This window comes from Gracilinanus agilis, chromosome 6, assembly GCF_016433145.1.
Source record: "Gracilinanus agilis isolate LMUSP501 chromosome 6, AgileGrace, whole genome shotgun sequence".
In the NCBI taxonomy this organism is placed as follows: Eukaryota; Metazoa; Chordata; class Mammalia; order Didelphimorphia; family Didelphidae; genus Gracilinanus; species Gracilinanus agilis.
The window spans coordinates 33,232,706-33,247,863 of record NC_058135.1 but is presented as its reverse complement, the minus strand read 5'-3'; the positions used below and the strand labels follow the sequence as shown (position 1 = coordinate 33,247,863).

Sequence of the window (15,158 nt, the reverse complement as noted above, 5' to 3'; positions counted from 1 at the left end):
GTCCAAAAAGGCCATGAAACTGTGCATATTCTTTGATCCAGCAATACCACTACTAGATCTGTATCCTAAAGAGATTAAAGATTAAGGAAAAGGATCTACTTGTACAAAAATATTTATAGTAGCTTTTTTGTGGTGGTCAAGGACTGAAAACTAAAGGGATGCCCGTCAATTGGGGAATGGCTGAACAAGGTGTGGTATATGCTTGTAATGGAATATTATTGTGCCATAAGAGATAACAAACAAGATGATAAGAAAAAAACCTGGAAAGACTTAAATGAAGTGATGCAAAGTGAAGTGAGCAGAACCAGGAGATCATTGTACACAGTAACAATAATGTAACATGATGATCAGCTGTGAGTGACTTAACTATTATCAACAAGGCAAGAATCCAGGACAACTCCAAGAGACTCATGACAAAATGGATATCCACTACCATAGAAAGAACAGATGGGGTCTGAATACAAGTTGGACTAACTTCATTTTATTTCCTCCATGAATTTTTACCTAGTGTAAATGATACATGTCTTCTTTTACAACATGACAAACATGGAAATAATATTATATGATACATATATGTACAACCTACATCATATTACCTGCCTGGAGTTGTGTGGGAGAGAGAATATGAATAGCAAAATATCAGAGAACAAATGTTAAGAAATTGTTTTGACTATATAACCTGAAAAATTTTTAAATGTATAAAAAAATTGCAGCATAACCCTAGTACTTCCTACTGTCAAAGCGATTATGTATGTGGGGATATGATTTTGCTGTCCAGGATAGGAATTTGTTAGTCTGGTATAAACTGTGAATTCAAGAGGGCCTGGAAGCCTTAAAAAGAGAGCTTTTCTCCCATTTGAAGGGCTAAAATCTTGTGGGTGGTTAAAAAAAAAGATGTAAACATTTTATACTCAGTTCCTTCATAGATTCCAGTGTTTGGTTTTTGCTTTTGGCCTCCAAGGATCAGAAGAGATACAGGGAAGACTTGCTGCCACCAGAGCTACTGCCACACTGAGACAAGAGACTGTATTCGTCTTCTAAGAATCCCAGTAGCAGATTTATGCAACAAAAAAAAAATCAGACATGAATATCAAAGAATAAAGAATGGAATAGAAGCATTAACTACTTTTTTCTATACTGACAAAGCTAAATTTGGAAAAAATGTGTGTTAGGGTTGCATGAAATGTATTTGACTGGCAAATAGTCTAATAGCCTCACTAACTTGATTGATATTCCAATAGATTTTTTTTTGGTTTGGTTGATGTCCACTCATGAGAATAAAACTCTTCTTAAAGAATGTCAGTGTGAGATATGTGAAACTTATTAATAATACACAAAAATCTTTACCATATGACACAATATGACTTTTATCATCAGTTGATGTCTGATGATAAGTATTGAATTATTTGAAATAATAGTTCCCCTTCTCAAAAGGTAGGCGAGGAGACAGGAGGGACAGAATTTGGAACTGAAAATAAAATAAAATTGAATTTAGAAAACAAAATCAATATTCCCAATATTAGCTGCCTACTTACCCTATTGAACAATTGTGTTCTGTAGATTCTCTAGAAAATAATTTCCCTTTAGGAAGAGAAAATAAAACTCACTGCTAGATTGTGTTTTAAGATTTTATTCTTTTAATATTATCTTACTATATTTTCCAGTTATAGAATTACTAATTACTAAACCAGACTCATAAATTTTGAAAATAGTTACAAAATGTAGTCTGGCAAATTAGCTTACAACGAATCCCTACTTTGCTGTTTGTTGTATAGAATAGCGGAATTATCTTATTTTCTGAATATTTCCTTTCTAAATTTATGGATTCAAAGGGAAAGGACTAGAACAGAACAGGGTCCTAAATCCCAGTCAGTATCTTCATATCCAAACCCTTACAGAGCTCCCCACTTAAGTTCATAAGATAAAGCACCTTGATTTAATCAAAAGGTAATTAACTACTAGATTATGAGAAAAAGAAACTTCAGAATTTAATTCACTTGTTCTATCAACAAAAAAGAAATCCTCTGAAGCGAATTTAATGCCTCACCAGCAATCTAATTTAATAAAATGATCAAGTACTAAAACCAGGTAAATCTTTTAAAGGGAAGAGGCAATTTTATTTATGTGTTCCCCAATACCTTTTATTTTTATTTCATTTATTTTATTTTTATTTATGTGTTCCCCGTTAACACAACAACAACAATTCACTGTGATTTATTTTCAAGTAAATGTGTAAGATCTGTTTCCTTATCTTCAAAATCCCTTTCAAGGTCTAAAATCTTCCAAACCAATGATCTTTTGTAATAAATTATTACTGAGGTTAAAAAACAAAAGGCAATCTTGGCCTAGGCAAGCCCATGTTCTCACTGCCAGGTGTACACATTTGACATTGCTGCTGGGGGTGAGGAGTGAAAGCTATTATCCCAAACTCCCCTTGTTGGAAGTCTGAGAGAGAGTGCCTCTCTCTAAAGTCTCAAGTATAATACTCTCAAGAAGCAAGTATGGAAAAGAAAAGAGGTGAAGGTGGGGATGGAGGCAATGGTGGGAAAGACTGAGCCACAGACAGAGACAGAGAGAGCAGAGTAACCCTTCTTTCCATTTCATATACAATCCTCTTTGATATCCTTTTTTGTACAGTGAAATATTCATGTTTACTAAAGTTTGTTGTATACTGTTACAAGACAGGGGAATTATGTATGTTGAAATTTGCATATATTTTTAGACTTAGTTGATGTGATTTTGCTGAATTGTTTTTTTCCCTTTGTTATAATTCAAGGCTCACTAAATAGGAAAAGACTATATTTGAAAATCAAAGGGATGTAAAAACTAAATATGTCAATAAAAACTAAAAATTAAGACAGTGAAAAGTGGGAAAAAAAGACTATACCATAGTATGCATTCGTCCAAGAATAAGGGAGGAAAACGAGGCTTTGCTTGATTTGAGGAAAAGAAGCAATGATAGCCATGGGGAAAAAGAACCAAAGAAGGGATCCCAATTATTAATTGATGGCCAGAGAGGCCTAATGTGAACATCTCTGGATACAGTCATTAGAGACCAAATGAAAGAATGCTTCTAATGGCTCTCAGGGAACAGGGTTTCAGAAGTAATGTGTGACTCCTTGCTCTCATGACTAAAATGAGTCACATAAGATGGTAAAGCATTAGATATATGAGTGAAAAGCATTTAATAAACCTTCTACTGTTGTCAGAAATAGGTGAGGGAGTTTAGGGGTGACAAAAGACTAGGCCTTGAGGAATATTTCACAATACCACAACAGAAAACTGTAGAAAACAAAAAGAAAGAGCCATTCGCCCTGAAATACTGCCTGACCACTTGGATCATTACAGAAGTATGGAAAGAGAAAAAAGACATTCAGGAAACATGGTACAACGGGGAGTGCCTGCATCCTGGCACAAGGGAGGCTAACTAATACAATGGGCTGCGACCAACAATTGAGTAAAATGCTTGCTCCCCCTAAGGTTTTACCTTGGAGTTATGCAGGTTGACTCAAGGCCTGTCACCCTAAGTGGCCAATTCCAGAAGCAGAGCTCAGGCTACAATAATGAGGAAACACAATTCCTACCGTGGGGCGCTCACAGAACATGACTGGATTATGATATACTGAAATTACTATCTGTTATCAGCAATTAAAGTTCACGATAAAAGCTCTTCAGACTTCTGATCTGAGCATGTGTGGTAAAGAGGTGAATGAATATCTTAGGCCAGTGATGGGCAAACTTTTTAAAGAGGGGGCCAAAGGAAAGGAAATGCTCATCTGTCAGTCTGTTTCTAAGGCAACTCTTTTGAAGTTTCATTGTACTGTATCCTACTTATTGTATTCGTCATATTAGGAATAATGTCTTGTGGCTGGATAGAACATTTCAGGGGGCCCCATCTGACCAGCAGGCTGAAGTTTGCCCATCACTGTCTTAGGTGAGTAGTGGAGGGAAGTGATGAGATCTGGGTTCTAGTCCTGCCTCTGATTGCTTAGATTATATGACCTCTAAGCTACCTTCTAACTCAAACATTCCATATTCACCATTCTATAAAATTAACTTGTAGAAAAGAGGACAAGAAGTCATAACCTTTCTATGTCTAGGGATGTTGCTCTGAAATGCCAGCATTGAATGTGCTAGAGTCTAAACATTCCAAAGAAAAAGAATGATGAAAAATGCAACTGCCTCCAGAAAAAGAACTAATGGAGTCTGAATGTAAACGGAAAAATTATTTCTTCATCTTTCTTTTGTTTGAGTTCTCTTTCACAAAATGACTCATGTGGAAAGATGTTTTACATTATTATACATGTAAAATCTATATTGGTTTGCTTGCTATCCCAGGGAAGAGGGAGGGAGAGAGTGAGAATTTGGCTCAAATTTAAATAATTGCTTTTTCATGTAATTGAGGAAAATAATCAATTTTTTAATTAAAAAATAAAGAATGGGGGCAGCTGGGTAGCTCAGTGGATTGAGAGTCAGGCCTAGAGACAGGAGGTCCTAGGTTCAAACCCGGCCTCAGATGCTTCCTAGCTGTGTGACCCTGGGCAAGTCACTTAACCCCTATTGCCTCTTCTGCCTTGGAACCCAATACACAGTATTGATTCTAAGACAGAAGGTTAAGGGTTAAAAAAAAAAAAAGAATGATAAAGGGAAAGGGAAATTGTAACTTCTCTTAAAGTTCATTGACATCATCAAAGAAAATGAATTTCATAATCCAGTTTGTGCAGGGAAAAAGTCTGGCTCTTTTTAAATTTGGCAATAGGTACATTCTATACAATAGAAAAGAAATATAACAAAAGCTATTGTTTATAAAAGAAGAACTTTCTAGCAAGAAGTAATTGCATATATTTGTTGGTTGCATTGTCTTAAGGACTTTGATCACAATCATTCCTAATCAATTTCTGGAGATATTATTAGATTTGGCCATGCAGTTGATCAAATTTAATCATTAAAATGGAATGACTCACTGCATTATATGCAGTCAGTGTTTCTGGTTCTATAGAAAGTGCTTTTTCTCTCTCCCTTTTCTTCTTGAATCACTAGGAAAATAAAGTCTGTCTCCATAAGATCCAGCGTTGAGGGTGGAGAAAGAAAGGCTAGTAATAGAAAGAAATGAGAAGACAGAATATGTATCTGGAGGAGGCAATGACAGCAACTAGGAAAGAATATAAAGGGGACTTTTTTTTAAATTTTTTTTTTTATTTTAAACCCTTAACTTCTGTGTATTGACTTATAGGTGGAAGAGTGGTAAGGGTAGGCAATGGGGGTCAAGTGACTTGCCCAGGGTCACACAGCTGGGAAGTGTCTGAGGCCGGATTTGAACCTAGGACCTCCCGTCTCTAGGCCTGGCTCTCAATCCACTGAGCTACCCAGCTGCCCCAGGGACTTTTTTTTAACCTGATCTCAAACCAAGAAATGACATTAAAATGTAACTCAGGTGTCAGTCAAGGACAGACTGTGTATCTTGGAAATCTATCAACAACATTAATGGCTCAGGACTGCACCCAGAGAGTATGGCCTCCGGCAACATCTGAAATTGGCTCTTTTCTAGCTTTTGTCTAGGTGTAATCAGATTCCTTGCAAGCACCAAGCCAATAAGGCATGGGAACAAATTTATTAAAACAAACTTATTATATACAACAGAGAATCAGTCAATCAACAAACATTTATTAAGCACCTATGTGTCAAAACACAGAAAACAAATTTATTTCATAAGATGAATACAGAAAAGCCTCATACCTATGCCCATAAAAAGTCAAAAATCACTTTTCCTCCCACTTCTTTCCTCATTCTCTGGACCTCTAACCAGCAACTTCCCATCCTGGTAATGCCTGCTCCCTATTCCTGTTTGTTAAGTCCCTAGCCCAAATCACAGTTTCATAGTGCCCAAGCCATGCTCACGTCACTCTCAATTTTCTTCCTCACTCTGGACTTCTCCATCTTGTCAGCAGCAGCCCTAATCCCTCACTGCCACCTCCTTTCTCGATTTATTGGTCCTCTTTATATACTGTTCTCACTCCCCCTTTAGAATATAGAGTCCTTGAGAGAAAGGATTGTCTTTTTTTTATTATTATTATCAGTATTTGTATTTCCTGGTCTTAGTAGTGAGTCAATCAACAAGTATCTATCAACCTTTCTAACTGTAATGGACCCCTACTTTCTCTCATACAACCCTCCAGACAGATGGGGTTGCCCTGTAATTGAGCCTCAACCACCCTTCATCAAGTGAGAATTGAAGGATTGCCAGTTTAAAGGCGTTCTTTTCCAGATGCCAGTTCCAGATTAACAATGCAACTGCATAGCTAGACCTTCTCCTTCCCCAGAATCTGAGAACTTGGGATGACCAGGATGCTAACTCTCTCTAGACTTGAAGACTTCATATGACTTACAGTATCAAAGAAGAGCAAGATATTTGGTCTTTATTGTTAACGAATCAATTTTATTTTTTTAAGTGAGTGCACAAAAGAACATACCAGAAACAGAACAATTATTGGTCTCATTAATCACTGCAAGTATATGGAGTTTCTCCCCTACCACTAAACAGGAACATATGCTAAATAAATATGAAAGGAGGTGAGGGCCTTAGGATTTGATGCATAATCCTATCTAAAGTTTTATACAACATCCAGCATCTTCTATACAACATTCATATATGGCTATCCATGCAATAATATTCCATGATATTTAATGACCGATATTATATTTATTCCTATTCTTACTGGTAAGGTGTTATCTCAGAGTTATTTAATGTATAATATAAACAACAACAAAAAAAACCCCACAGTGAGTTTGTGAATTCGAAAGAGGTAGTTTTGCCAATACAAAAGTGAGACCTGGGGAGAAAATAGCAGTGCCCTTCTTCAGGTTTTCCTTTGCACCAGAAACTGTGCTAGAGATACTACCCCCCCTCAAAAAAAAAGAAAAAATATCTGAATTCAAGGAATTTATACCTTATATGGGGAAATAACAGGTACACATTTAAGATAACAAGATAAATACAAATTCTTTTAGAGACAAGGTAGAGGTCCTAATAATTGAAGGACTTTGGGATTTCAGAGAATAGGAGAAGATACAGGAAAAGCTTCTTATAGACGGTATCTAAGCTAAGACTTAAAGGAAGCAAATGACCTCAAAAGCAGCCATGAGAATGAAGTGCAGAGACACAGAGATAGAAGGAAGGTCATGTGTGAAACCAGCAAGTAAGGGAATAAGGTTAGACGAACAGAGGTTAGGAATGAGTGTATGTATAAAGGGATTGATGTGAAATATCAATTCTTCAGTACTAATGGTTGTTTTTTTTTTTGGGGGGGGTGTTGTTTTTTTGTCCCATACCCATTGGAAACATTTCTAGAATGTACTTTGTAAAGATTTCAAAGCATCTAAAATATTTGATTTTATTTAACACGTAATCATTACCCCCTGCTACAAGCCAGTCTTGTCCTAGGCACTAAAAATACAAAAATTGAAAAACAAGTAATGTTTGCCCTGCCTAGTTTATTTTTTGGCCAGAAAAAAAGGAAGATGAAATAAGATTTTGAAGAGCTTTAAAAGCCAAACTGATGGAGTTTATATTCAATTTCAGAGGCAAAGAGAGAGACCGGAACTTCCTGATCAGGAGGATGATATGGTCACACATGTGATTCAAGAAAACCAATGGAGTGGAAAAAAAAGAGATTATCAAAGGCAGAGATGGAGATCAAGGCTTGAGAAATGATTTAGTGGCCATGTGGAAAGGAGGAGATACTGCATTGCTAGAATCAACAAGACTTTGCAAGTGTTTGCATGACAGATGAAGAGTGGAAAGAACTGAAGATAGCGCTGAGGTTATGAGGGTGTCGACAGAAATAGAGAAGGTGGATCATTTGTCAAAGATTCCATTATGGACGTGTTGAGTTAGAGCTGTCCAATGTCCAAAAAACTACTGGTGATGCAGGAATGAAATTGAGAGTGCCTACAGTTGAATGTATAAACCTGGGAGCCATCTATATATTGATGATAATTGAATTCAAGAACACAAATGAAGTCACAAGTAAAGAGAGTCCAGGAGAGAGTCTTTAGGTATACCTACCCATAGCTGATAGATCATGGATAATGATCCCACAAAAGAGACTGAGAAGGATCTGTCAGTGACATAAGAGTAAAATTAAAAGATATTGTTGTGAAAGGATATCTAGCAGGATGGGGATGATCAATAGTTTTATATCTATAGAAAAAAACAAGAAAGGGTAATTGAATTTGCAAATTAATAAAATCATGAGTACTGAAGAATTTTCTCACTCTCTTGGCCTACCCATCATCAGGGATTTGATTACTCTGGATCAAAGATAGAGGCCAAACTGAAAGAAATGTATTAGAATGCTAAGGAATCTGCTTTCACTGATAGCTTAGACCAGTGATGGGCAAACTTTTAAAAGAGGGGACCAAAGGAAAGGAAATGCTCATGTCAGTCTGTTTCTAAGGCAACTCTTTAGAAATTTCACTGTATTGTAACCTACTCATTGTATTCGTCAGATTAGGAATAATGTCGAAAGGCCAAATAGAAACATTTCTGTGTCGCATGTGGCCCGCATGCCGTATTTTGCCCATCACTGGCTTAGACTATATAGCCAATTGGCATCATTCTGCAGCAACTGAGGATAAACAAGTAAATCATTTTCACAGGAGAGGGAAGGGTAAAAAAAAAGAGGATAAGTCAGCAAAGGGAGAAAAGGGGAGAGTTTGAAATACAAGTAGAAGAATTTAATACCAGAATAAGAAAACATTTCCATTTTGAAGGCAGGAAACAACGGGGAAGAGATTAGAAACTTTTTCAATTGTGAAAGCAATCCTTTTGGACAAAATTTCTTATCCAAGAACAGCAAGGAGTTGTTATAACAGTGTATGAGATCGCTTACTTTACTATATCACAGTGAATAGTTTGTGTATGAGTTTTTGCTAATAAAAAAAATTTAATAATGAATATGCAGTAGATTACAGAAATGAGGTCAGTAAGAACAAGGAGCAAAACTAAAAATATGGAGATATTATGTACGGTGAATTATAGGGTGTCTCAAATCAGTGCAGTTTTAAGTGCTATTAAAGCTTAAAATTGTACTAAGATTTTTACAATTTTTTTTTAACCTATACCTTCCATCTTGGAATTAATACTGCGTATTGGCTCCAAGGCAGAAGTGGTAAGGGCTAAGCAATGGGGATTAAGTGATTTACCCAGGGTCACACAGCTAGGAAGAGTCTGAGGTCACATTTGAATTTAGGATATCCCTTCTCTAGGCCTGGTTCTCTCAGTCCACTGAGCCACCCAGATGCCCCCTACTTTTTCTTTTTAAAGTTATTAAAGTTTTAATCTGCACCAAGACTTTGGGGACTCCATAGATACTTTAAAAAAGAAAGCTGTAAACAATACAGATCAGTAGATTCAAGTACAATCTTTTTTTATCCTATTTTGAAAAGATACATTTTGGGGTGTGGATCAACTAAAAAGTAAATCTTTTTTTCAAAGAAACAATTTTTAGTTAAAAAGGGGAAATAAGAGCGGCTCCGTGGTTAAAGTGCCAGTCCTGGAGGTGGAGGATTCTGGATTCACATCTGGTATCAGACACTTCCTAGCTGTGTGACCTTGGGCAAGTCACTGAACCCCAATTGCATACTCCTTACCACCCTTCTGCCTTGAAATCCACACGGATTCTAAAATGGAATGTAAGGGTTTAAAAAAAAAAAAAACAGGAGGAGCCTTTGACCTCTCTTGGTACCCCATCTCCTTATTATAGAAGCTGGGCCGCGAGGTCCTGGTCCCGTTCCAGTTTATTCTCCCTTATTTGGGGTCCTTCCAGACTTAAAGGCCACCTCCTCAGAAGGGAGATTCTAATCCGGCAGAGGGAGCTACTCCTCCTTCCGGAGGTATCGTAGGTCTTAAATTTTCCTATAAGCCCACAATGCCCGGGAGCCGCTCAGGAAGTGCTCACTGATCGACAACTGCAGGATCCAATTGTACGGAAGCGCTAGCAGGAGGCAGCACCTTGTTGGGGGCGTGGTTCAGAGATGCAAAAGTCCCGCCCCGTTCCCGCTCCCCGAGCGACGGAACACCGGGATCTCGCGTTGTCCCACTCTCCTGACGTGACTGCGCGGGCTCACGCAAGAAGCCGATCCTGCCTCTCCGCCATGCCCACGTGGAGCGTGGTTCGGAGAGCGCCGGAAGTCTGAGGCACTTAAGAGTACGTGGACGGAGATAACGTCTGCTCGTTAACTGAAGTACCCTAGGCATTCTCAAGCCAAGGTATTCTGGAAACCGGAAGAGAGGCGGAATCACTCTCGGATATCCGGTTCCAGGACTCCGCGCGGTCTCTATTGTCACGGAACCCGCCGTTCCTGAGGCGCGAGCCAGTCCCGGAACCGCTGCCGCGATGGTGGGCAAGACGCGGAAGCGTACGGTTAGTCACCGCCGGACCGCTAAGACTCAGTTGGTGGAGGAGGAGGAAGAGCAGGAACTGCCGCCCTCCCCGGGGGACCCCAGCTATTTCCAAGACCAGGTAGATGCCTTCCATGAGGCGCGATCGCAGGCTGCCCTGGCGCCCTCGTGGAGCGACGGGGAGAGCGGGGCAGAGGATCCGGAGGAGGAGGAGGAGGTGCTAGGCTTAGACCTGCAGGAAGAAGACTCGGAGGAGGAGGAGGAAGATGAAGGGGGGGAGGAGGACGAAGAAGATGAAGAGGAGGACGATGCCGGTAGTGTGGGTGGCAGCTCAGTGCTCAGCGATGCCGACCCCGCCACCGATGCTGATCCCAGCCTGTCGTGGGGCCAGAGGAAGAATCTCTATTACAACACAGACTACCGGGCCTCCAAGAGCAAGGGGCTGCAGAGCCAACAGGAGGCCGACGAGGAAGAGCGGGAGGAGGAGGAGGAGGCCCAGCTCATCCAGAGGCGCCTGGCCCAGGCCCTGCAGGAAGACGACTTCGGACTGAGCTGGGTGGAGGCTTTCGGTAAGTCGGCCCCGGTCCTGCCAGAGGAGGCCCAGACTCGGGTGGTGAAAGACTTGGACAAAATGCCTGCCAAAGAGAAACTTAAGATGCTGCGAAAGGAATCCCCAGAGCTGCTGGAGCTGATCGAGGACCTGAAGGCCAAGCTTACAGAGGTGAAAGATGAGCTGGAGCCGTTGCTGCACATGGTGGAAAAGGGGATCATCCCTCCCGGAAAAGGTAGCCAGTACCTGAAGACCAAGTACAACCTCTACTTGAACTACTGCTCTAACATTAGTTTTTACTTGGTCCTGAAAGCTAGACGAGTCCCCATTCATGGACACCCTGTCATTGAAAGACTTGTTACCTATCGAAACTTAATAAACAAACTGGCTATTGTGGATCAGAGACTGTCGAATGAAATGAGGCATCTTCTCACACAGAGCAGTACTGATGGAAAAGTGGCAGCAAATCTAAAGAAGAAACCCACAAAGCTTAAGCTAAAATCCCTTTCCAAGATTCCTGATCTCAGTGATGTTCCGGACCTTGAAGATGACTCTGATTTAGATAAAGAAGCTGCTTTGAAGCACTATAAAGAAATGGAAGAGAGACTGAAATTAAAAAGAAAGAAAGAAGAAGCAATGGGTGAGGAAGAAGTGCTTGAAGATCCAAATGCTAAGAGGGCTATTACCTACCAGATTGCCAAAAATAAGGGACTTACACCCAGAAGGAAGAAAATTGATAGGAATCCCAGAGTTAAACATCGTGAGAAATTTAGGAGAGCCAAAATTCGGAGAAGAGGTCAAGTACCACAGGTTCGCACAGAAGAATACAAATATTCTGGTGAACTATCTGGTATTCGTGCTGGAGTTAAAAAGAGCATTAAGTTGAAATAAAATTAATTTGCTTAGTTTAAGCTCTAAGCAATATATTTTGGATCAATAAATTTTTTATTACAAATTGATTTTCTTTTAAAATTATCTAAGATGTAGTCTTTTAGAACTTTTAAAATTTTGGTGAAGTCATTTCTGGTATTCAGCCAACTTGTCAAAAATACATTGTTTATTGTTTTCAGGTAAGAAAAATCTATTCAGGGTGTGGTTTTTGAAGGTTCAATTTGTAATTATTTGTATAAATTTATTACAATAGAGCCTATAATGCTTATATGGGCTTTGCACAGAGGATAAGATTAGATGTAATGGGGCCTTGCGTTCATTATTTATTTATTTATTTAACTTTTTTATGTTTAGCAAGGGTTTTTTTTTGTTTTTTTTTTAATTTTAAACCCTTAACTCTGTGTATTGACTTATAGGTGGAAGAGTGGTAAGGGTAGGCAATGGGGGTCAAGTGACTTGCCCAGGGTCACACAGCTGGGAAGGTTCTGAGGTCGGATTTGAACCTAGGACCTCCCGTCTCTAGGCCTGGCTCTCAATCCACTGAGCTACCCAGCTGCCCCTTAGCAAGGGTTTTTATCAGGTTTCCTCCTGTCTTGTCAATAGTTGGTTATCTGGAGCATGGATAACCTGGTCAGGCCTAGAGATGGGAGGTTCTGGGTTCAAATCTAGCCTCACACTAGATGTGTGACACTGAGCAAGCCACTTAACCCCAGTTGCCTATCCCTTATATTTCTTCTGCCTTGGAGCAATACTTAGTATTGATTCTAAGAAGGCAAGGACTTATAATAATAATTGATTACCTGGCTGTTTAGTGGAGAGCAAACAAGACGATGTCATGTCACATGTCCTAGAGAAAGAGGTCATTTTGTATGAGCTGTTGAATAGAAAAGGTAAAATTTGCCCAGACATAGTTTGAATAGTGATCTAATGTAATTTAATGTTCATCTTAATGGGAAACAATCTGACAACTGCAAAAAAGTGAAATTTAAAAATCTTTACCTACCCAATTTATTTTCTTGCCCAAAATTCCACCAGTTCACTTCTTAAGAATAAGTATTTCCTTCTCCAGACATCCTGTCTTAAAATGCAAATAGCCTTGAAAAGTAAAATTGCCTTATTGTTAATTTAGTTTTACTGGATTTTCTTTTTTTGGAGTCAGGCTAGAATTTAGAGTACTTAGGCTCATGTATTGCTGAAAGCAAGCTTATATAATAACAATCTCGAAAATACTTCAGAGGTGCTTTCTTTTTGAAAGTAGCAGTTATAATTTATGAGCTAGTTTATAAGGTATTAGAAAATCAGGAGGGAACTCGATATTGAATTGGAGGTAAAAGAAGAGAAGACATTTTTTTTTTGCAAGGTAGACCTACTAAGTAGGAGGTTACCCCAACTTGATTAAAGCATTCTATTATTATCCATTAACCTTATTAACATGAGGCATAAACAATACTGGTTGCTAATAAATGTAGTTTGAATTGGGGTGATGTTCCAAATGAGAATGTTCTTTTTAAAAAGGAGATGATTAATCATTTTGGCCTTCAGGAATATGAGGATAAAAAAATCACTGCATGTGAAAGTACTAAGTGAAGGAAATCACTACATATCTAGAAAAATGTTTTGGAAGAGGGTCATAATATAGCTTTCAGGACATCTGTTCTAAGTTCTTCATTTTTCACATCAGAAAAGAAGCCTAGAGAGATTAAGGATTGCCTAAAGTTCCATAGATAGGTTTTTTAAAAAAAGGTGAAAGACAATGGTAGAGCTTAAAATTCCAACCTATGTCCTCTGATCTCAAATCCAATGTTCTTTATCCTGTACCATTCTTCCTTCTCAACATTGGGAGTCAAGGAGGGATATGGGGCATTTGAGGATTGGGCAATAAGGGAAGGAATGTACTGAGTAAAGTGAAATGTAATGTGTTGTTCCTATCTCAGCCAAAACTTCTTTTAAAGGGCTTTAAAAAAGCATTCTACAATGTACCTGAAGGACCATGGAAAAAAGTAAATACTGCAAGTTTTTCACCAAGAGGGTAGAAAAAATTGAGTCCTTTACATTCAGGATCTGGTTACATTCTTTGAGCTCAGAGCATTCCCAACATTAACTTGTAGTTTTTAGAAAGTTGTTGGAATATCATCAGTATGCTTGGCCAGTCTTCCTGTATACCCAAACTCATCTGATTTGGGGACATATACATTCCCCAGCTTCAATTTCAACATACTCTTTAAGTTCTGTGACCAGCATCTTTACCTCAGCCACCCATAGGTATGGTCCTACCTCATATCTCACCGATAACTGCCAGGACCTCCATGATTTAGATTTTCCTCCTAAATCAATCATTCAGTTTCTCCAGGTTCCCTAAAACCTGCCATACCTACCTATACCTCCTAGTCCTTCAGCTGTCTTCTGACCTCATTTTGTTCCTTTCTTGACCCTTTAGTTCAATAACATAGTGTACTGACCTGTGGCTTCCCTACCCACCTTGTCCTACCACTTACCTTCTGCCAATCAGATGGTTCTGGAGTATTCAAATTAAGTCTTTGGTGTTACATGGCTATCTTTTTATTCTTCCTTAACTGACTATCACACTCTTTTGTTCCAAATCTCAAGTCCCCAATACTATCTCAAACCCCACCTGTTTCTCAGTAGACATCAAACCACCTTATTGAAGAAATAGCTCACCTGTCAAGGTTTCCTCATCTCCTAAACCCCTTTACATTTTCACTCATCCCCCTTATGAGACAAAAATGGTACTTCTTTCTAAGACAAACTCAATTGTCTTTGCTCTTTATCCTGTATTACTCCTGTTCTCACTTTTTGTTTTCTGTTTGTCAGCTGGCTCCTTTCTCACTGTCAATAAACATAATTAACTTATCCCCAACTTTTAAAAAAGCATCCTTTATCCTTGTCCTTAATAGCCTTTCAAGTTACAGTCCTATATCTCCTTTTCACTGCCAAACTCCTAAAAGGCTTTGGTCTATGCTTTGTCACTACATTTCTTTCTCATCCCTGTTAATCTGACCTTTTAGTTTTCCTGGGTGAGCAATAAAAATAATCTCTTAACTGCTAAATCCAATGGTCTTCTCATAGTCTTCATTCTTTAGGACTGTTGCAACTTTTGATAGTAACCCTATTTCTGGATACTCTCCTCCTCCAGTTTTTAAGACTTGGCTTTCTCTTTCCACCTCTGACCATGTTTTATCAGGCTCCTGGACCACGTTTTCATCCCATCTCACAAGGAGGTGTCTGTCCTGGATTCTTTTCTCTATATGTACTCTCCCTGCTGATCTCCTATGCTCCCCTGGGTTCAAACATACT

At 38.9% G+C, this 15,158-nt stretch overlaps 1 protein-coding gene across 1 annotated transcript; it reads left to right on the top strand.

Moving 5' to 3' along the window:
- Positions 1 to 10,292: 10,292 nt before the first annotated feature.
- Positions 10,293 to 11,885, top strand: UTP3 (UTP3 small subunit processome component). The gene has a single exon (XM_044680538.1). It carries the CDS (start codon positions 10,398 to 10,400, stop codon positions 11,841 to 11,843), a length of 1,446 nt encoding a protein of 481 aa, XP_044536473.1. The 5' UTR covers positions 10,293 to 10,397; the 3' UTR covers positions 11,844 to 11,885.
- Positions 11,886 to 15,158: the final 3,273 nt, after the last annotated feature.